General features: G+C 31.6%; 4 protein-coding genes across 4 annotated transcripts in view; 3 read left to right on the forward strand and 1 right to left on the reverse strand.

Annotated features, from left to right (window-relative positions):
* Positions 1-3,254: 3,254 nt before the first annotated feature.
* Positions 3,255-5,526, forward strand: HELRODRAFT_169052 (hypothetical protein; the record flags this gene model as incomplete). The annotated part of the gene is made up of 4 exons (XM_009014886.1): positions 3,255-3,428; positions 4,586-4,747; positions 5,185-5,247; positions 5,503-5,526. The coding sequence occupies 4 exons, from the start codon at positions 3,255-3,257 to the stop codon at positions 5,524-5,526; spliced, it is 423 nt and encodes a 140-aa protein (XP_009013134.1).
* A 2,212-nt stretch (positions 5,527-7,738) lies between these two features.
* On the forward strand, positions 7,739-8,765 carry HELRODRAFT_169053 (hypothetical protein; the record flags this gene model as incomplete). The annotated part of the gene is made up of 3 exons (XM_009014887.1): positions 7,739-7,778; positions 8,292-8,402; positions 8,560-8,765. The coding sequence occupies 3 exons, from the start codon at positions 7,739-7,741 to the stop codon at positions 8,763-8,765; spliced, it is 357 nt and encodes a 118-aa protein (XP_009013135.1).
* Positions 8,766-8,966: 201 nt separating this feature from the next.
* Positions 8,967-9,706, forward strand: HELRODRAFT_169054 (hypothetical protein; the record flags this gene model as incomplete). The annotated part of the gene is made up of 3 exons (XM_009014888.1): positions 8,967-9,140; positions 9,381-9,467; positions 9,608-9,706. 3 exons carry the CDS (start codon positions 8,967-8,969, stop codon positions 9,704-9,706), a joined length of 360 nt encoding a protein of 119 aa, XP_009013136.1.
* A 1,746-nt stretch (positions 9,707-11,452) lies between these two features.
* Positions 11,453-22,901, reverse strand: part of HELRODRAFT_190718 (hypothetical protein) — a gene marked incomplete at both ends in the record, with an annotated part of 14,137 nt that continues 2,688 nt past the window's right edge. Inside the window, 23 exons of the mRNA XM_009014889.1 lie at positions 11,453-11,562; positions 11,998-12,262; positions 12,457-12,596; positions 12,855-13,973; positions 15,418-15,474; positions 15,954-16,049; positions 16,746-16,805; positions 17,012-17,195; positions 17,295-17,449; positions 17,632-17,858; positions 18,085-18,182; positions 18,333-18,430; positions 18,591-18,721; positions 19,427-19,523; positions 19,718-19,916; positions 20,101-20,312; positions 20,549-20,703; positions 20,851-20,936; positions 21,013-21,151; positions 21,230-21,582; positions 21,877-22,376; positions 22,582-22,657; positions 22,770-22,852. Coding sequence (XP_009013137.1) covers positions 11,453-11,562; positions 11,998-12,262; positions 12,457-12,596; positions 12,855-13,973; positions 15,418-15,474; positions 15,954-16,049; positions 16,746-16,805; positions 17,012-17,195; positions 17,295-17,449; positions 17,632-17,858; positions 18,085-18,182; positions 18,333-18,430; positions 18,591-18,721; positions 19,427-19,523; positions 19,718-19,916; positions 20,101-20,312; positions 20,549-20,703; positions 20,851-20,936; positions 21,013-21,151; positions 21,230-21,582; positions 21,877-22,376; positions 22,582-22,657; positions 22,770-22,852 — 4,640 coding nt within the window. The remainder of the gene's footprint in view (positions 11,563-11,997; positions 12,263-12,456; positions 12,597-12,854; positions 13,974-15,417; positions 15,475-15,953; positions 16,050-16,745; positions 16,806-17,011; positions 17,196-17,294; positions 17,450-17,631; positions 17,859-18,084; positions 18,183-18,332; positions 18,431-18,590; positions 18,722-19,426; positions 19,524-19,717; positions 19,917-20,100; positions 20,313-20,548; positions 20,704-20,850; positions 20,937-21,012; positions 21,152-21,229; positions 21,583-21,876; positions 22,377-22,581; positions 22,658-22,769; positions 22,853-22,901) is intronic.

Below are 22,901 nucleotides of genomic sequence, written 5' to 3' on the forward strand. Positions count from 1 at the left end.
TTCTGCATTATTTATACTTTAAGTAATTAAAAAATAGTATTTCAACGTTTTTATTTTTGTAGCTGAAATGAAGGATCACAAAAAGCAAAAGTATTTGCTGACAGAATGAAAGGCAATACAACCTAACCTCACAGTTAAGCCATTTGCACAGATATTATTAATATCTGTTGTTTTAAGTGGATTAAGTTGGGAATTGAGAAAATTATATTTTTGTTGCTGGTTATAATTTTTTTTTACAAAATTTCTTACAAAATCAATTCAATATTGAGTTTAAAAAAATATTAGATATAACCAAATTATAATCAAATTTTGTTTTCTTTCACTGGGAATTTTTTTCGCTGTAGTTTATTTAACTGTACGTGACAACAGTTGGGGTTTCAAGTCTCAATGACTCTCCAAATATAATTTCAACAAAATTTTAACTAATAATATTAAATAGATTTATAAGTGGTTTTTATTATCATTATCATTTATTTTTTGCGAATAAATTATTTGCACTATCTACCAACTGAATTACTTTACTAATTTTCAGAAACAAATACAAAAAGGTAATTGACTAATGTAAAAGCGTGACAAAAATCATTATTCAATTAAGGTCAACCATTACAAAGGCATGAATAAAAAATATTTTGCCGAAGAAAAAGATTAGCATCAGAAGGCCAAAAGAGGTGAAGCGAAAGAAGGCAGTTTGCGATTGATGGCTTGAAACAGTCAATGATATTATTTTCATTCAACATTCAGCATTCAACAATTTTTTTGAAATTTAAAATATGGTTAAAGGTCAAATTATTTTATACCTTTTTAATTAAAATTTTTGACACCTGTGAATTAATCGATTTAATCAACTCTTTTGTGTTGCTTTAGAGTTTAGATTAAATAGTTTAAAAACATTCACTAGCATTTAAAAAGAATTTAATAAATTTCCTTTAATAAATTTTTGTTATATTTACAATTAGTTCACGTAGAAATTTAAGAAAAACAAAACTAATTTACAAAGTTTACTTGTATCACTAATTAAAAATAAAATAAAAACATTGTCAATAAAATTGTATTAAGAGCTTGAGGGAAGAAAATGCTATCACTCCATAAAAACACGCGATGACTTCACCAGCAAAACAACAAATGCAAAACGTCATTTCCTTTCTCCGTTTATTTCCAGCGTAATTTTTTCAACTATCTGCGTTACTGAAGGTCTCACGAGACTTCATCCCAAGCAATGTTATATAGCTGCAAAACCACGAAACAATCTCTTGTTGCAGGAGCTTTGTATGTTTGAAGGTGTTAATGTTTCCATGTTTCTCTGTGTATGTCTGTCTATGTTTGTTTTTTGTTTCTATATTTATGTCTAAGCTTTTTGTTTGTGGGTAGGTGCATACATGAATATAAGTATGTATGTGTATTGATTGGAAATTATCTGTATTTATTTTTTAATTTGCATTTTCTTTCATCAAGTCTTACCTTATTAAAGATTCGACGTTATAAAAGTTAAAAATATTCATTTCAGCACTTTTTAAGCAGAGAAGTTTCGTGTTGATTTCACGAGAATTTTCAATTAAACTTCTTGAGAAGGAAGTAAGATTGAACAAGTGTCCATTCAGTAATTTATACCAACGTCCTGCTATTAATTTCCCGCCAAATCAATGCACTTGCCAGCGATACTCCAGACGACTATCAATTTTCGTACGCAAAATGTTTTTTTCTTTCAAATATTCAGTTTGTCCGCCTACTTTACTGCAGTCGTCATTAAAGTTAATTAAACGTACATGTCTTTTTCAACATTTCCGAAAATTAAAATTCTTCATTCATTACTTTTTTGATGAAAAATATTAATAGTTGTCAAAAAATTTTTATCATTTACTCCATTAACAAAATAATAGAAATGGTGAGAAAAATTATTAGACTGTTTTTTGATGATCTTAGGCTTCTCTTGCTTGATACTTCATTAGTTCGATGTTCTTGTTTCTTATCTACATAGGTACCATCTCTTAATAAAAACTTTCATGTGAAGCCCCTTTGGTTTCTCGTTTCCATGTCTTCTTTCAAATTTTTCTATAACTTTTTTTTACACATGAAATAAAGAATAATTTTAATTTTCTGGAACTTTCTTCCTCGTTCACTAACTGTTTTTTCATAGCTTACGCGGATCAGAGCGGACCTCAAGACCCATTTGTTTGTACAATTTCTTGAGGAGCGTTGTTGAAGATCGCGAAAACGGAGCTTCAGTAATAAATAAATTGATTGATTAGTGATTAATTATTTTACCCAATAATAATTAACAAAAGAAAACGCGTAAAAAACGTTTTTAATTGATTGCTAAACTACAGCCAGACCTCCATATAACTTATATGTTCAACGAAAATCTCATTATAACGAACTTTTTAATGTGCAATGGAATTTTACATATAAAACTGTTTCCATAGAACGAAAATAAGTTCTCTATAACAAACAAAACTTATAAAAGTAAAAAAATAACCGAAAATTTAAAAAAAATTGTTGAACGTGGTAAACTGTATGTTACATTTTTGCGTTACTGTTTTGAGTATTATCCTTTTTCTGCTATATACCTACATATAATTTATTTATTTTTGCGTTACTGTTTTGAGTATTATACTCTGTCTGCTATATACCTACATATAATTTATTTATATACATATAATAAAATGTAATTTTTCATATTTTTTACAATTATACTATGTATTATTACTTTTTTCAATAACAAAATGATTAAAAGGTTGTTTTTCATAAATTTAGGAGGAACGAAATTTCTATATAGCAAAATTTTTAATGAAAGCATCAAACTTTTTGTTCTGAGGTCCGACTCTATTTATTATATTTGACAATTTTCTAAGAGATTGAATGAAAACAAGACGACTGGCTGATGAACAAACTCGCAATTTCATTAATATGAATATAAATTCGTTATTTAATTAATTCTTTTATTATAAGTCCTATGATAAACTCATTTCTTATTAAATTTTGATTAAAGATTAGAGTATTTATCGCTATTTTACTGCATCTTATTACCAGACCAAATGAATTTCTGAAATAATTTGTTATGATAATGACAAAAGTAAATTGTGTCTTTGGTTATATAAAAACTTTGCAAAGCGGACGATGTTCCGTTGAAGGCATTTTTTGGTAGCTCGTTGCGTCTTTTCTTGATAATTTTTGTCACATTGTTCACTTTTATTAATTGGTAAAGATTTTAGAATAAGAATCACCAACATCACTCTTTCAACTTGAAAGGCAGCTATATGGCGTGGTACAAGCAGAATAAAACCAAATCTTCGTTTCAAGAAGTTCCTGAAATCAGAAATAATAATTGGATGAATGTCGGCGATACGTTCAAAGAAATGCATGACATCTTGACATCTCCAAGTGAAAGTATTACTGCTATCTCTAATTTAAATCCTGGAATATTGAGACCGGTTTGTACATAAACTCTAATTTCATTTTATTATATTTATTTATTTAATTTTCAATTTTTCATGTTAAAATTTAAACTTTAAAAAATTATTTGTTTTATCTCTACTGCTACTCTGAAACACGATCTATCTAGACTAGGGTAACTTATCTTATAGAATATTACCTGAGAATGTTAACCTTAATTTATTAATTAAATCAATGATTGTAGGGTAGTTGATCCTTTATGTCACCTCTCAGTTTCTCTAAACTAAAAAAATAACCAGATTAAGATTTTTTTAACTAAGTTAGGATTATAACAATTTTCTATCCCAGTCGGTAGAATTAATAAAATAGATTTTGGTAGGAAATATAAGTATTGATAGTTTGGATTAGAATCAATTAAATTAAATATTAAACTTTTACATAATTTTTGGCATGAACAATGAAACATATAAATATCAAGCCAAATGTTTATTCATTCTAAAAGAAAGTTGTTGGAATCATAATACATAAAGGAGAATCTAAACATTTTATTAGCAAAAAAGGTATATAATTTTATTCAACTTTTTAATTTTGTTCAATTTGAAAAATGCCTAACTAAAACATTTCTCTTTTACCTGCATTGTTAAAAAAACAAATAATAAGGTAATATGTTTTCTTGACATACTTTGTTTTTTATTAAAATTAGATTCAAACACAAAGTATGTGGTGGACATTACTATAAGAGACTCAATCCATGATTTCATAAATGTATCATGCTGGGGACAGCCTCAATTTATCCAAAGAATTGTCACTCAATTTCATATTGGAGATATAGGTATAACAACAAATTTTTTATGTGCTTTCTTTTTTTTCAGACTTTAAATAGATGGTTGTAATCAGAGGAAGGATTTTGCATATAGAGTATGTATAGTTTTGTTGATGAATGATGTGTTACTTTTCTGATTTGTTTCAGTTGAGCTTGATAATGTTGCTGTTCAATCAAAACCAATGGATGGATCACACGAAAGATTCAAGCCATTTACTCCTGGGTCAAAAATTTATCTTTTTTTATTGTTTTTGTTTCTCTTTTGTTGAAAATCATTTTATAAAAATCAAACTCTATTTTGTCAGTTGTGATATATCATTTTATATTTATTTCTTTTTAAGGTTATATTGTTTGAACCTGTTTGAACAAAAGGGTACAATGAATGAGTACCATGGTGATAATGAATCATATTATATGAAGTTAAGTTCAGTGCCAGTGAAGAGGCATAATGATTACTATACAATATTTGATATTCATGCGCATGGGTCTAATCTGAAAGATCGTTTCATATCTGTCTTAGCAGTTGTCAAACAGGTGTCTTGGATTAATTTATTCTATTTATCACTTTAAGCTTTTCATTCAATGTAATAAATATCAACCAAATACCTGTATGTTCAACCTACCTCTGTTCGGAAGAACGTGTGATTGGTATTTTTTATTATGAACCAATTTTGTTTAATTCATTTATAATTTGTGAAAAATACCGATTTGTTTAGTTTACCAGTCAAGATGCATCATGATAATTTAAATAAACCAGTTTGATTGATTGCATGAAAACTGACATGGCAGCTTTTTTAACAATGAAAATTGCAATAATATTTGCATTTATTTCTTTTATCTAATTCATTTTGATTTCAATAATGTCCAATGAGTCAGATGTGCATTGAGTGGTTGATCTGCCACCAACATCAAAATTTGTTTGTTACATGTGTGTTATCCATCTGAAATGTTGTTCACGTTTTATAACCCAGGTTGGAAGCATCAGGGAGTGCATGACAAAGGCAGGCAAGAGCATGAGAAGATGTGAAGTGAAGGTTTTTGACGACACTGACGCTGAATTGAGTCTTATTTTGTTATACATTTTTATTTTTTTATTTATCAATTATATTTAATTTATTCTTTTTAAAACATTTTAGTAAAAATGAATGACATTATAATGAATTGGTGGCAAAAGTTGGTAGGATGGTTTGAAGGCTGAGGGTTAACAACTGTTAGAAAATTTTGATGGAAGATTTTATGCCAGTTTGTTTGGAATTAGGCATTAAATTTATCAAATGATTCAAAAAAAGAGACCGCAATTAATTTCTGGTTAAAACTCGCATGTTTTTTCATTAAAAATGGAAGTAACCAGACAAGTAAGCAAATAAAAGCCTTTATCAAATAGAGACAAAACATAGTTAAAAGGCCCTCAGCAAACAATAACCAACGTTAGATAATGTGAATGAAACGGCCAATAAATGGAAGGCATCACTCATTTCAACGTATTTAAATGATTGTTTCCGCTGGTAGATTGTCCTTTCTTGTTATATAAACTTATAGTATATAAACTTATAGAACATATTTTTAATGATTTATCTTGCTTCTGCTTTTCTCAGGAACTATGAAAAACTAAAGAAATTAGGATCGATTTTGTTTGTTAATAGGTGCATGGGAAGTACATACGTATACGAAGATATTACTTCTAACATTTTTGTTATTTTATTGTTGCTTTTTTACGTAAATCTCATGAGCCTCAACACTGAAGCTTAATAATTTTTTTTAAATGACAATGCGTCACAACATTAAACTTGGGTCGTAATTAAGTTCCGACGGAAAAGCTCTAGTTTTCGTCGTTTTTTATTTGATTTTAAGTTTAATTTAAATTAAATTTGTAATAACTTTAAAAATTTTTTTTTATTCTGAGAATACAAAAACAGAAAAATGTTTACATACGGTTCTAACCGTGAAGCATTGAGCGTTAGCTTTAAAATAGCTTTGCTCTGATGTAGTGTGGGTAGACTAATTGTTCATCTATGTTCACTGTAGATGATTCATTAGAGTATGACAAGCTGCTCCCATTTTCCTGATGTATGATGATGATAAACATCCAAGACAAAAACCATTTATCTTATAGGAGTTATTTAAAGAAGGGTTATAGTAAGCAACATGCTCGCATTTTTTCAAATGTTAAAGCATTGTTTCAACTTTGAACGTTTAACGACTTATTTGGGGTTATTTTTAAAATGCGTGACAATGTTTAAGTATTGTATAATTTCGTTGAAAAATGATAGTCATAAAAAATATAAACAGAAAAAGTTATTTACATGTGCAGCATATTTGCATATTAGCTTACAATATTTTATATGTAAGCATTTTCAAATAGAAATAAAACAAAACTTAGTCCAACAAGCACACTAGGATGACATCATGCAGCATGTAGCACAAACTTCATGCAACAAAAAATCTTTTCTTTGGGAAGGTACACTTCTAAAAAATAATTTCAATTGTATACGTTATGTGAATTAAAAATTTGCGAATACAATAATGATGGCATGTATGTAGTAAATGCCTGTTACTAGCAGTTGACACCCTAACAACGCAGGTGGGATGATGAATGGATCAACTTGGCAGCACAATGGACACCAAAAGAAATTGGTTCGTTGTATCATTAGCACCACTACTCTCGTTTATTGCATTATTTTTATTGCTCTTTTCTTGCTGTTGAATGTTTAGCCATTGTTCTTTGGTATTGTTTTTGAGAAAGATTTTTGATTCTCGTCTGCCGTTACTTTTTTCAAAATATCTGCTATAAATAAATATTTAGCTTTTAAGATTTATCTGCTTCAATATATTTGTTATTCAAATCATATCTCAAGATTTTCATATGAAACTATTATATTGAATTTAAGTGATATTTGCTGCTGACGTGAAAGCTTCATTTGACAGTTACAGGAAGAAAATGGTTGTGATGACAACCACTCGAAGCATCATCACAGTCATGCCCGGTAGGCATTGCTTCCATTTGTTTTCCCTTTTTGCTTCCAAGTTTTTGAGTGGTCGCATTAAAACAAGTTACATAATAATACATTATTTAATTAAATGCACGACATAATAAACTTAATTTATTTAATTAGCCTCTGCAACTTAATTACTTTGATTTCTGCAAACAGGTTTAGCAATTCATTTTGCTGTAGTGGTAGTATAATTGACGCTAGTAGATTTAAAAAAATTATTTTAATTACGCGTTAAAATTTAACTGCCATCTCGTTGAACGTTGTTGGGGATTCAACGTTATTTAATTCTATTCGCTGTATTGCACCCTCGGGACACGTAAAATAATTAATGAAGGAATCTTTTAATCTCTGAAAAACCGCGTTGCGTTCCCGTTTAAATGCACGGTACGCAAGACACGCTTGCCTGTTTCTAAAGGTTGCAAGATAGCGATTATGATCCAAGTATGATCTGAGTTTTATTAAAAACTGCGTTCTTTAAAATATAAGTGCCTCGCGAAAGAAAATATTTGTACAATAACTGAAAAATTCAAAAATGGCAAGGAACACTGAAGCCGTAGAAATTAGATGGCAAAGTGAGGTTTTTCGGTTGCACTTTGACCTTTCGTTTAACGTGTTATATCTTTTAATTTATTAATTCTCAGCAAGGCTGTCTAAAACGTTGCGAATTAAAAACAACTTGACTTGAGAATTAAAATAACTTATGTGATAGGTGGACGTCTCTCTTTCTACTTGAATCAGTTGAAAGTTACACTATTATCTATTTTATGGTGACTTTTTTCAGGAATAAATCTGAACAAACAAATTCCGCGCTACTGCCGTGACTTTTTGAGTGTTCGGTTTACCTTATTCATTTTAGCTTGCTTTATTCATTGTACCAATATACGCAACGCACGCATATGTTAATGTTCCGTCAAATTAGATGCTTCATAAAATCATCAAAATCCCCTTTTTTACATATAAAATTATTCAATTTTTGAAAATTGCATAAGCAATAATCATTCTGTTCAACTATACTACGCTTGTTTATATTATTTTTACTTGCATATAAAAGTCATCGAAAGCAAGCATTTGATGTAAATATTCAGAAACTAGAGAAGCGTTGTTACTGTCAAGATTTGCCAAAACGGTGGACATCAACTGCCCACAGCCTTCATCTAGGGTCGCAGATTGTGACGTCATGTTTGATCCCAGCGCTTGTACGTTTTTCTTTGATTACTCAAACCAAAACAGATAATTTAATCAGTTGTAACAGTTGAAACTTTTGGTGCCTGTTATATTACGTCTTATCATCTGCAATGTCTACACGGAGATCAATAATCCACGAATAAACTAATTTTGACAACTCAAAAACAGTGAAATGCATAACAGCTCGAATGGACGTTAGAAATATTAAATTGTATGTGCAGCAATCAAGGAGTGAGATGTATTGTGTTGTATTTGCTGTCATATCCTCCTTCAACATCGATGATTACACTGTCAATCCAGTGATTTCTTTTAAATGGTTTTTGCTTTCATTAGTCAATCATTCTTTTTGCATTCCTGCATTTTCTATATATTAATATTTTGGATGTTTCCGTCTTTTTTACATTTGTTGTGTTTTAGAACGATTTTTTAAATGTTATCTTTTTGTTTTACCTTCAATTTCTTATAAAGTAACCTGAATAAATCAAAAAAAAACCAACACAGCATGTATTAACATTATATATATATATATATATTTATATATATATATAAACGTAAGTGGACAGTGCAACAGAATAATGGACAGAGATCAATTGGCTTGTGAATCCTGTTCAACACTATCAACGTACCTCAACAACGACGCAGGCCAGCTGATTCCATTTTACAACATGCGTATCAAGGTGATGGATCGCACAGGAACTCTCAACTGCATCCTTCTTAGCGATGTTACTGACAAAATGATCGGATGTCCGGTTTAACACATACTTGTTTCAATAGATATCATTTTATTGTTGTTTGTCGATCGAAGCCTGAGTATATTAAAATTTTCAACAAACTTTTTTGTTATTTTGAGAAGGTGCCGTGGGTTTGTGTATCTTTTGTATAATGCTTCATTGAGATTCTTTATTTTCTATTTTTACATCGTGAAAAAAATGACACCATCATGCAACTCCAAAAACGTTTGATAAAACAAAATATTTCGTTTTTGGTAGGCTGATATGTTTGAAGCGCTAGACTACGAAACAAGATCGAGGATCAAATGGAACTACTTGCTGGAGAGGTGCAGGATAACTTTGCAGGTACGTGCCATCCATTTATTTAATCTATGAAACTAACAAATTAACTTTCTTCTCGGCTAAATTATAGTGAAAAAATCCACATGATTAATACTCAAAAATGTCAAAAATACTCAAATGAGCATTTTTATTATTTTGTGCAGATATACGAATCCGATGAAAGAAAGCGAAAAATAAAAATATTAGATCTGGATCTCGTTCAATCAGATGAAATATTTAGAGAAATGCTCACCTTGAAATGATCATTTTACGAAAGCCACAATCACACTCACTTACAAGTTGAATTTTGTGAAAATTATTTAATAACTTATTTAAAGACATCAAAGTTTATTGTAATAATTTAACATTCATTTTTGTTCTAACATCCGCACCATTATCGTCATAACATTTATTTTCAAACCATATAAAAATGGAAATAATCGGGTGATTATGTAAGCTATTGAAAAATTCTAAACGATTCAAGATATCGGATGAATCATGAACAATTTATAATAATAATCTGTTAAATTGTGGATGGTTAATTAACAAAGCCGGAATGGATTGAAATCTATAGAAAATTAAAATATCTTACTTTTAAAAAGTGATTCTGTCTCATTTATTCAATTAAGAAAATAATGCAAATCAAATGTTAGTGCGTTTAAAACTCGGTTGAGCAGACGTTACTCCAAAATGTGTTGAAAATTAAATAATCTGTTTGCAATAAAATGAAATGTATCATTTGATAAGGACATATTAATGATTAATTTAAAAAGGTGATATACGATACGTTATTGACCTCCGATGATATATTCCCAGGTTCGCTGGGCTGGGACGTTGCACATACAAACATATTTTTGAAAAACATTTAACCCAGTAGAAGAAATATGTAAACTTTGTTTTCAAATGTGAAAAATAATGAACACCCAATATATAATTTCAAGTAACAATTAATAGCTGTTGTAAGTTAACCTTCATCAAATAAATTATCATCATAACATTTAACTCATGAATAAGATAAAGTGAAGAACAATACAAAAAACGTTACATGAAATGAAACTACAATCTAAGAACTTGATAAAACAGTAAAAAGTCTTTAAAATGATCGCCGTCAAGTTTGCTGAAAAAACCGAAAACATGAAAAATTAAGGAATGCTACTTTCATGTTACATATCTGTATAGTATATTATACACGAATGAACATAATTTCGACTAATTGATCAACAATTTGCATAGATACATATAATTCTTCTGGTTTGAATTTGGGGGTGAATTGCATATTATCTGTTTGTAACATATCTCTCATTGCTATTTCGTATTGCCATTCAACAACTTCATTAGATAATAAGCAGTAAGAAACTCTGAACTGAAAAAATCTTTCGTGTGTTTCATGCTTTTTCTTATAACATCGCCGTAATATTCTTAGATCCTGGTAGAAGTAAAATAAGATATAACAAAGCTCATACTAATTAGTTAGAATTTGACAAACTTTAATCTTTGGAATTATACTGATTCTTAAAATTTTTCCTTAAAACCAGAGTGTCGGAGTCAGAGGTTTTAGCCGGAATTGACCCAATTTTTTTATCAGACTCCGGAAAATGTTATTTACTTTAAAAAAATGTATTTTTTAAAAATTATTTATGATTGTTTTTTGAGGATAAATATATGTAGTGATAAGCAACCATCTTTAATACTGAAAATAAATGCTAATGATGTGAATACAATCACATAATTTTCTTTCAGTATGTTATAAAACATTTAAATAAAGCTATTTTACAAAGAAAAACAATTACATTGACATATTTTAAGTGTTTTTAAAAGTATTTTTATTTTGTAGCGATAATAAGGTGAAATTATGATGCAAAAGTTTAAAAATTTTTTCAGTATGCTTTAAAACAGAAAAATAATGTAATTTTACTGAAAGAAACGATTAAATTTACTGACTTTAAGAGTTTTTTATGCTTAAAGACTAACCGCACAATGATAATAAAATGAAATTAAGAAGCAAAAGTTCACAAATTTTTCTGGAATTCGGAACCCGAAGTCGAAATTTTTTTTACCCGAAGTAGGATTTTTTGAGGGGCCGGATATTTTTTATCCGACTCCGACACACTGCTTAAAACTAATCATAATGCAACGTAAAAGTCAAGTGAATTAAATGCAACAAATCATTAGTGAAACAATGTTGCAATCATCTATTAAAAACTTGTATTGAGAGTGAAAAGTAACGCACCTTAGTTAGGGCATGTTTCGAATGTGTTTAAAAAGAACAAAGATCATATCAAACTAACATTAACCAAAATGTGAAAATCCAAGTAAGAAAGAACAAAAATGTAGAAATACTCAATCTGATACGAGTGTTTCAAGTAACGTATGTGAATTGAATTAAAAAAAACTGAATCAAATAAAACTGTTAAAAACAGATGTACAATACAATTAAACGTAGCATTCCAGAAGTTGGACAAAATTTCATCAAAAAATTTACAAGCAGAATAAAAATTGATGTTTGATGTTTAAAACCTCACACGAATTTAACACGAGTTGGACACCTACCTACTCTCCGAAGTGCTTCGAAAATCGCTGCCTTTAAAATGTAAGTTTTCATCATCTTCTTCATCCAAAGAAATATCACCTTCCAGAACCACTCTTTCAGTTGTAAGCTGCCTCTCGGTAGTGGTAACCACTTTCCTTTTCACTAACGTGCCATCTTCTTGAACATCTTCGTACTCTTCACATTCTGTCTTGCTATCTTTTGTATTCTCAGCATTTTCTGGCCTCTCGTATGTGTTCCAGGGTAGTGATGATTCGTCATCGTAATCGACCTATAGCGAAATTTCAAAAAACAAATTTTTAAATCACATTTTTTGTAGAAAAGATAGCGAAATAAACAACTTGCCTGTCTGAGAAATTCTTGAGCCTGATGTTCATCTGCTGGCAGTTCATCTTCAGGACCTTCCATTACGACCCTTTTGATTATTGTTTGTTTCTCTTTTTTCTTGATTATCCTCCTTCTAACCACTGTACCATCATCTAAAGTTTCTTCAAATTCTTTCACATCAGTTTCAATCTCTGGTTCTTTTTCAATTGTGTCTGTATAAACTCGAACTGCTACAGAGCTGTCTATGTTCGAAAGGTCTAATTCGTTCTCATAATCTTCTGTAAAATAAGATTTCTGTATTATTATTGAAATACTCCTTCAAACGAAAATTACATGCTAAAATAAGTTTAGTAAGGAAAAATCTAACAATTAAAGAACGATGATTCAATTAATGTTAAGAAGAAAAAACAAAAAAGAAGCTAATAGACCCCAAAATTTTAAATCGTTATATTTTATAAGTGAAAAGAAATTTATAAGGAATCAATGAAAGAAACATTACAGAAAGCATATAAACAACTAAATATCTAACTATTCACCTAATTGTTCGCTTTCAGACTGAATTTGTTCAAGAGCTAATTTAACGGCTCGATCAACAATCAAGCCAGCTTCGTCTGATAGCTCATCAGCATTTGAATCCAAAACCAACTGTGCGTCGGCGTTTAAGAGAAACTTGGGCATTTTTATAGGACTATCATGACTCGATGGAAGATTCCGTTCACCAATCAGATTAATAACGGTTTTTGTTATTTTTCGATAAAATGGTATCTTTTCACCATGTGTGAAATCTGAAAAATATCCTGTTTCTCTGCTTATGTATGTTTTTGATGTGACCGTGTCCGGGTCAACATCTCCAGGATCAGCTATTCCGGGAGGTAGTTCTAGAACATCTTCCTCAACTTCTACTTTGACCAACCTTTCAAACTGTGTTGTTTCCAAATTATCTAAACTTATTTCTGGTATAGCAACGTGAGATCTCGTAATAACTTGTCGTTTTACAACTGTTCCGTCATCGAGAACTTGATCATCATCTTCCATTTCCACTCTCACTTCAATTTCTTTTTCACCTTCCCTCAACAATTCCTCTGCAGATGGAGTTTTGCGCATGTGCCTGGCTAGCTCACTTTCATTCAACTCTTCCGAATTCTGCCTATCAAGTGAACTCTTGAAATTAGTGTCTTTCAGGGCATTCCCATTGACATTATAAGTCATTTCTTGGCATTCAACCCAATCTTCGAAAGCTTTTGGAGCAACGCCAGGTTTTTTATACTTAGGGGATAATACTAAATTTTGTTTCTCATCATCTTGAACGGTCTGTACGTCTTTAGAAGCAGTACATATTTCTTCTGAAATAGTCTGTTTGCTAGAGACTCTTTCAATTTTGTCTTTATTATCTTCCATTTCATTGGAAATCTTTCGTTCGTCATGTACACCTTTTTGAATGAACTTTTGTTCATTTTCGATTATATTTTTCTTATTATCAAAACAGATAGACACAAGTTTGGGACCAATGAGCATTTCTTCAGAAACGACGTGAACTTTTTCGGGAATGACTTGTATCTTTTCAGCAACAATTTGTGCACTTTCAGGGACTTTATTGAATGTGGTGAGATTATTGTTAGTACTTTGATGCATCTGCTCTGGAATTGTCTTTGAACCTGAATTTCAATTTAGGATCTGTTGATAAATCTATGTTAGTGAAACTAAAGCCACTAACAAATGGAATCAAAACAAAAACTATGAAATTATTAAAGCAAGCCGAAAAAGCTGAAAGCGTAAAATACAACGAACAAAATTGATTACGAAAATATATATATTAATAGAATAGACTCACTTATTCAAGCCTAAACTAAGCAGAACCAAGCAATAAACGTTACCAATGTGTAGACCAAAACTCTAACACCTTGCCCTTTCCTGCTCATAATTTTATCTTAACTCAAGTTAAAACATCATGTCACTCTTGAATTAACTCATCTAAACATACAATCTATTCATGTCTACTTGGTAGAAAATTACTGCCTCGTCAATTTTACATTTTTTAATCATTGATAATGTAATTTGTGATAAACATATAAAACAAAACCTTATTAAACTGTATACAAATATCAAAAATATATGGAAAATAAAATATTAGTGGTAACATAAATTTTAAATAAAATTTCGATGAAGCCATTAATAAATAATCAAATAATGTATAAAAGCAAGTGTTTGCAAAACTTAAGGTTTATAACTAATAAATTATAGAGTTATAAAGGTAAAAAAAGATATCATTAGTCAAATCAATGTCAGTTCGGTTAGATTAATTAATCATTTATTTTAAAAAATGTTCATTTAAACATATGAATGACAAAGTTCAAAAATCAAAATAAAATTTGTCAACGGAAGTTGAGTAAAAATAGGAACAATAAAAACAATAAATTAATAACGGTAACTGCAAATAAATGTCTAAACAATAAAAACTAAAACAAATTGTATTAATAACCAGTTAACTTTTAATAAATTTTTTACATATCTTATCAAACATTTCTCAAACAAAGGTTGTTATTGACCTTACAATTAGAACTATATGTATGTTTAAAGTTGCCAATAGCAATAATCTGTTATTATCTTAATAATCTGAGTCACAAAAACACAGACATCAGTATTCCCTTAATAATCTGATTAATAGTGAACAACGAGATAGCTTTCTTGATTGAATTTTAACTGATCCTAATTAACCAATTAAGACATATAGAAAATAAAGATGAACGGTAGCAATTTCTAAAATTTATCAATATTTAGTTCAGGATTATTTCTATAGTAAAGTGTAGTAACTAAGTTTTTTAAAAAAAATAATGATAGCCAAAGCTAGCCAATCCTTCCTAAAGCCAACCTCAACTCAGGCAAACCGTCATATTTAAAAGGTAGTATTTCAATACTCTTAGTTTCTAATCAACCTTCTTAAAACTTCAATCAAAGAGTACAAATACTTTAATATATATTTCGTTTGATGCTTAAATACTAACCGCATATGCATTTATCAAATGTTATGTGTAAACTTAACTCAATAGGATAAGCTACTTTTAAAATCTTTTCTAGGCAAAAAAAAACAAAACAAAAAACCTTCGTCTGAATCAATTTGGGCATTTTGTGGTAAACTGCTGCTGCTTGGATCATGATCTATTGAAATAATTAAAAACAATGATTTCAAAATAAACATGTCCGTTTTAGTATAATTTTTATCATTAAAAAAGTAAATGTTCTTAAAAAATTTTCACAATAACACATTTACAAGCAAGCTAGTAATAAGTAAAGAAGAGCATATTATTTTCGAAATTTTATAAAACATCCTGATGGCTGTAATAGAGGAGGATATAAGCATCGAATAACTGTAGCAAAACTGAACATCTCTCTGGAAACATTGACAACAGTTACTTATAAAATTTATTGATACTACACAAAAGTCAATTCCAATTCTTGTTTTTATTACAGATGGATGTTATTTAATATAAAGTGAAGTGGATTAAGAAGGCATGGTACAGTGATGTAGGAAAGCAGTATGTACAGGTTCTGTCAAATCATTATGGAAGCAATTTCCATAAGTATAGTGTTTGGTAGTTATCGCAATGGTGCCAGCATAAAAGATCATGAACATCAACGTGGAGCTACAACTTGTTCTGCCAATATTGACTTTGATAGCTCTTTAGCTGCATACCACGAGCAAAGTGCATTTCCGTCAAATGAGAACACATGGCCTGAAGTGTGATGATGACATAAATGATGACACGGCAGGTAAAGTTATTAATTAGGAGGACACTGGCAATTTCATTCTCAAAGATGATTTGGTATATTTCATGTCCTGTTTATATGAAGAAGTTGAAAATATAGCATCGATAAGAGATTTTTTAGATACCATGGTTGCAAAATTTACTTAAAATTATTTGTTGGCATCTGTTTCATATTTAATAAAACTTGCACACACTCTATGGATTCTTGCATGCCGTTTTTTCGTTTTACCGAAAATCAATGACCAATAAAAACTTATTTCGAGAAAAAATGGGGATATTTTCAAGTGGCCATAACTATTTTTCCCCACTATAGACTAGAGTAGCATTTTGAAGAAATCATTTATATATATTATATTACTGATTTATCGTATTTAACGCTGGTACAAAATTTATTCCGGGTTATCTCAGCATCTACCAGAGTATTTGTATACATGAATGCAAGTTATACTGAAAAATAGTAATAATATCAGCCAAAAAATTTAACAAGCGCTTCTCGTAAATTGACTTCAGAAGCGCTAGAGACAATTTAACTTTTTTCAATTTACTAAAAATTACACTTGCATGCAATTTTTCCAGTTAAATTTTAATTGAAAAATCATTTAACAAAATTAAAAGATGGAAAATTGATTTCGAGTTTTGAAGAGTGAGTGATGATGAAGAAACCTTGAAAAGCAGGGGAATGTGTATCGCTCACTGCACTGGTTGGTAGTGATTCAGGATGACCTGCAGTTTCATTTCAAAACAAAATCTCAATAGCATAACATAAAAAATACCAGCTCCAACAAAAATTTAAACAAATGTAAAATGCTAAAATTTAAAAATTGAAATTGAGGTTCATTTATATAGCTATCGATTTTTTAATTTGAATGGGGGAAAAATCTGTTTACAAGATCTAATGCAGCCGAAAGAATAAATTGAAGCCTCATTACCTGATGAAGAGTAGATGACATTTTTTGCTTCTTTAATTTCATTTTCATCAGTAACATCTTGCAAGAAGAATATGCACTTCTGAATAATATCCTCCCTCCCTATCTCCCTCAATGATTTCTCCAGCACATTTCCCGATGCTACGTCTTTATTTCTCTCCATCCACAAATGCAGCATCACTAAGGCCTGTTCATCATTTGCATATCATTCCAATTACATACATTATAAAATTGGGATGCTAAAACAGAGCATTTTACATAGAAAGCAGACTGATACAAGGTTTACCTGTTCAGGGATATATCCATATTTTGACTGGATGTTAGTAATATCCTCTTCAGATATTTGGAGCTGATAAGCAAGTGGAATCCAATCATCTTCCAAATATTCAGCTATGTCTGTCAGTCGAAGTTCTGTCTTCGATATCTGGTCTTCGTCATTCACTGTGAATCATGAAAACAAAATTAGTTTGTAGTTACATCAACTAAGAAACTTTTGTACATTAACATCAACAGCAGCAAACTAAGATGTACGTACTCAGTGCATGCATAAACATTGATAGCTAGATAATACGTTGTTGCTAGTATGAAAATTGCATAACTGTGAGATCAGTCTTGCAACTAACAATCTAATTTCCTGAGTTCATCCAGTCTCTTCTGCAGTTCAGTGACATCATTCGCCGTATCAAGTCGTTGTTGCTCCTCCATGCTTGGCAGAACAACGCTCAAATTGCATAGAGGCAGTTGATCCTTGATTTCTCTCGGCTCAGCCATGAACAACAGGTTGGCTGTTGGTTCCTGGCTAAGGTCTCGGACACGTACATTCAATGACAATCTATTCTCTTTGAAAGCCCTACCATCATTTGCGGTCAGATTTGCAATCAAAATTAATCAAATTTATTTTCAATTTAATGGAGCGTTTAATAATTAATGTTAAAGGCAATAATAAAATTATAGTCAAAAAGATTGTTTTGAAAATACTAATTTATAAATTAATTTGATTAGATGTGCATTAAATCTGTTTTAATTCAATGTAAAACTAAAGAAACCAGTTTTTCTTCTAAATAATAAGTGAGAACCTGAAATTAATGTATGGTTGCCTGTCTACATGATCTGATTTCAAAACTGGAACCAAATTGCCATGGCATTCAATCCACTGCGGCCTTTCATCTAACACCTAACAAGATCATTGAAACAATTGAAGAAGTTATTAATGTTAAATAATATGTTGTTTAAAACTGGCAACTGCAATGAGAAATCCTGAAAATGAAATAAAATTAAATGAATTGTTGGTAAAAAAGTGAAAAGCTGTGAATTAAGAATGCACCTCAATGTCTCTACTCCTAGCTACCTCAATGAACTTCTCCTGAGATTCTAAAGTTTTATCCATCTTATCATCAGTCATGCAGAAAATGCGTAGCTGACCTGTGAAAAAAAACATTTTGCAACATCAACACACAAATAAGCCATAAAATTTTTATTTTTAAACAATATAAACTGCATTTTGTATAGATTTTGTTTTGAAACAATGACGACCAGTAAAAATAAAATCAAGTACATCAAAGCCACCCAATGGCTCTCTCACCGTCAAGTGGATCCCTCCTCTTAGCAAAGACGACGAAATTAGCAACGAATGGAACAGCAGACGCTTCCATAAACATTGGAGTGGCAATCATAACTGCTTCCTTGTAGCGAGGTGTGTTGATCAACCAATACCTTCGATTAGAAAAATAGCATATACGAAGAATATGTGTAACAAATATTCCTCACAACTTTTGTTATGAAGTCACCAGACGTTTCAGCTAAAAAATTATGAACTGCATCGAAATACAGCCAACATGTTAAATATTGTTACAAAAAATGTACAGGTACCCAGATGAAAAATTAAAATGAATAAAAAGGGATAAACAGTTAAGTAAATTAATAAATTAATAAGTTAATTACAGTCAAGTAAGAAGGAGGCAGACATCTCATCAATAATGCATTTTAATCTAATTACGAGTTTTACTTGATTTAAGAAACAAAGGAAAAAAATTATAGGAAATCGATTAGCCTTTCGATAAATGGGAGAATTTAAAAAAGTGATTTACAATGAATTGTGAAATTTTCTTTTTATTATTCTTTAAAAAATCAGGATCTGAAAGACGCAGAAACTGTTACAGCATGCAAAATGATGACGAAAAAAAATAAACAAGTAAATAAATAAATAACGGAGGAAAAAATGTTTAAACATGAAAAGTAGCTAAAAATAAAAGTTACTTAAAATAGTTTGTATGCCGACATCTAAACACCTTTATGCACGCACCACCGGAAATAAAAAAAAAGAAATGTGCGGACAGATATTGAAATGAAGATAAAAATTAACTTTTAGCACAGGAGGCAGACAAAAAATAAACATAGGATAAAAATAATAAATAAAACCTGGCAGAGACAGCAATGGGGAATGAAATGCAATTGTTGGTGAGAGACATGGGAGTTGTTCCAGTGATGTCTTCCCATTCTGTTGGAGTCATGCCATCTGCATGAAGAAGGTCCCACAATGAAGTAATAAAGTCATAATGCGCCGTCTATTTGTGAGCTCCACCCACTCAATTACTCATTTATATATTCAATATTAACAGCAAACGAATTTCAGAATAAAATTTTAAAAATGAATTGACGTGATGAAAATGAAGACAACAAAAACGATGATTGAGAAATAAATGAGCTAACCATTCATGCTGCAGAGAAGTCTTAGTGATGGTGATTTGTCAATATTCTTGTTGTTAGCAACCAGTTCAGCATCTAAAGGTAGAGTGATTGTGATTGGTCGATGGAATTTTCTTCTGCGTGGTTCAACGGTTGCTATTGGACTGACTGATACCCTACCACCGACCATCTTCTTAACAAATTCAACAGGCAGTCGTTGGGTCTGATGAAAAGTTGAAATAAAACGTTAACATCTTCAGGTACAGCTATTACAACAACGTCAAAAATTATAACTACATATCAAAGGCTGTTGAAAAATCTCCAGAATAAATGCTGAAAATGCCAATAAAAACACCACAGTACAACAAACATTAACACAAAAACAGTTTAATGAACCACTACCCAACCTGAAGACACAACTTGATAGATTTTGTGAGGGCCCCTGGTGGGAATGCTGCTTGAACTTGTGGCATGATGCTGGACACGATGACGCCTCCTTGAGGACCAAGGGTCGACGTATCCTGTCTGATGCGGGTCACTAAGGCGAAATATTTTGGAAAGTCGTTTGATATTATCCGAGTTATTCGACGATGGTATAAGTCTTCTGCACTTTCAAGGTCTGTTTTGAAGTGGAAATGTTATAATAAAGTGTCCAAACAGAATTAATAGAACTCTTCTGCAACAAAAGCCATCAAAACTGTATGAAAAAATCGTCAAGCAATTTCTCATTCATTATTAATTTTCATAATTCTTTCCATCGTCAACACTTTTACATTCAATATCAACATAACCAATATTCTTGTAATCGTCAACGTCATCATCAACGTCCTCATCATCATCGTCATCAGGACTTACCATCGAAACTGCCGCTGATAGTTTTCATGACAGCGTCCAGGGTACCAAGTTCGGTATGTTCTTTCCAGGTCATTCCGTTATCGCTCCTCCAAACAACGATTTCTCTTTCATTGTCGCGTAGGGAAGCAAAATGTGGTACTTCAAGTATCACCGGACTGTTTGTGTTATGAAGTTTCATTATGCAATTTTCATGTTCAGAGAACGTGAGCAGAGAAGGTATTTGAATCAGTTCAATTTATGATAAGGAATTACAAATTAGATAAAAAGAAATGCAACAGGCATGAACATAGAAACATAATAACCCGAGAAACTTGGCCCCTGAAGGTCCCATCAGAAGAACCCTACTCCCCAGGGCTTCCCCTTCCATCAATGGAGGGAGTTGGTTTACCTGATTGTCGTAAATAAATTAGTTGGAAATTTAATGAATGATGTTCAGTCAAATCAAATCAAATCAAATGATTAACCTTATCCTTTTTGATGAGTTTGCAAGTGACTCTGGTAGGTTGGCTTGCCCTGCCGGGTGGTATGATAATGCGGATGCCCGAATGCCTGCAACCCCTCATGGCCCCACCACGAGCGTCCACCATGAAACTTACAAGAAAGCTGCAATAAAATAATGACGAATTGAAACTTAATTGTTTCAAAATTAAAAATTTTAAAAATAATTATAATAAATGTTACCCTTGGAATATGGGCTGCCTCGACAAAGCGACATTATCAGGATCGAAACTGCTGGCGTACGACATGCCACTGTAGGTCGATCCAAAGACATGCGAGTCAGTCTCAGATATGTTGGACTTGAAGTATGGAATGCCATGAGAAACAATGGGAGACACCCCACTGCTTCGTATGTTGTTCATGTCGTTCTTCGTCGTTCTGTATTGATTTGTGTCATTGTCAACGGTGGTCTTCAAGTCGGGGATGGTGTTGTACTTCTGTTCATATAGTTTATCATCTTGCTGTTTTTGCTGTTGCTGAGATAATTGCTTGTTGCTGCCTACTAAGGTTTGTCGGTTGGAAACTGGATAGTTCTCCTTCATTAACAAAGTTTTTCCAATATTAGTTATGACAAACACAGCTAACCTAAAATCAATGCTTAATTACACAACAAAACTTTAAATCAATCTAGCTTGTTTTTTTTTCAATTTCAAAATAAAACACAAAAATTAATCTATATCTACACTGAAAATCATTTAGGGGCAAGTTCACATTTCCATAAATTTTGCAACAATAAATTAAACATTCTCCATACGAACATATGTACATAAATAAAAAGAGCAGAAATAAAGAACAAGCACTACCAGCAGAAATAATCAAAATGAACTCACATCTGAGGTGGCATTGTTCAAGTTGTTGTCCTGTCTCTCTTTCAACAGCCTGTCTCTCTGTAAATCCGACAAGGCGCCACTGCTGCCGGCTTTGTAGTAATCCGTCTGCCTCACGACACCACTCCTATCGTTCTTCATTCTATCGCTCTCCAGGTCGTACTGATCAGGATATTTGTTCCTGTTAATGTCGTTGCTGTAATTGGTGTTGTAGTTGCTGTCCCCGAATCCGAGGTGTTGTTTCTTGATGTCTTGCTTGAATTTCTTCGGATCAAAGTTTTCGTACTTGTGCTCTTGGTCAGCATCATCGAAATGAGTTTCGTGCAACGTCGGCACGTTTGTCGTCGTCGTTGTGTTGTAGCTGTCACGCATGTTCTGCTTGGGATACTGTGGTTGTTGTTGTTGCTGCTGCTGCTTTGTTTGCAATATATCCTTGCTGTAACCTGCGTACGTCGTCCTCACCACGTCACCGTCCATTGCTATCTTTTTACTCGGGTCAGTGCCTTCGAATTATGTATGTATTAAACGAAATTTTTCAACGTAATAAACAAGACCCAAGCAAAAATATTAACAGCAACTTGGTATTTAACGACACATGAACAAATGTTCCAACGTAAACACACCACATTCGTAGATGAGATCATAACAATTGCATGACAAGCACGACAGGCTGCACGCACACACACATACACACACAAACCCACCCACCTTGTGTCCATCTGACATCTTCCTGGTTTCCTACGGATACTCGCATGCTTCCTCTGTTGTCCGTGACCATGCTATCCTATCGACAGGTGAGTGTTTAATTCTTCACAAAACGAACTACTTAAAGGTCTCTTCTCGGTACCACAGCAAATAAAACAAACAAACAACGAGACAGACACATGGAAGCATACCTTCTGCTGACTGCTGTCATCACCAAACCCTCTCATATCTTCTCCAGTTGTCAAGTACATGTACGATTGGTCTCCAAGTTCTCCTGAGGTCAGTTCATTTTAATTAACATAAATTATTCAAAAACTTACAAC

The sequence above is a fragment of the Helobdella robusta genome (assembly GCF_000326865.2).
Source record: "Helobdella robusta unplaced genomic scaffold HELROscaffold_14, whole genome shotgun sequence".
NCBI lineage: Eukaryota > Metazoa > Annelida > Clitellata > Rhynchobdellida > Glossiphoniidae > Helobdella > Helobdella robusta.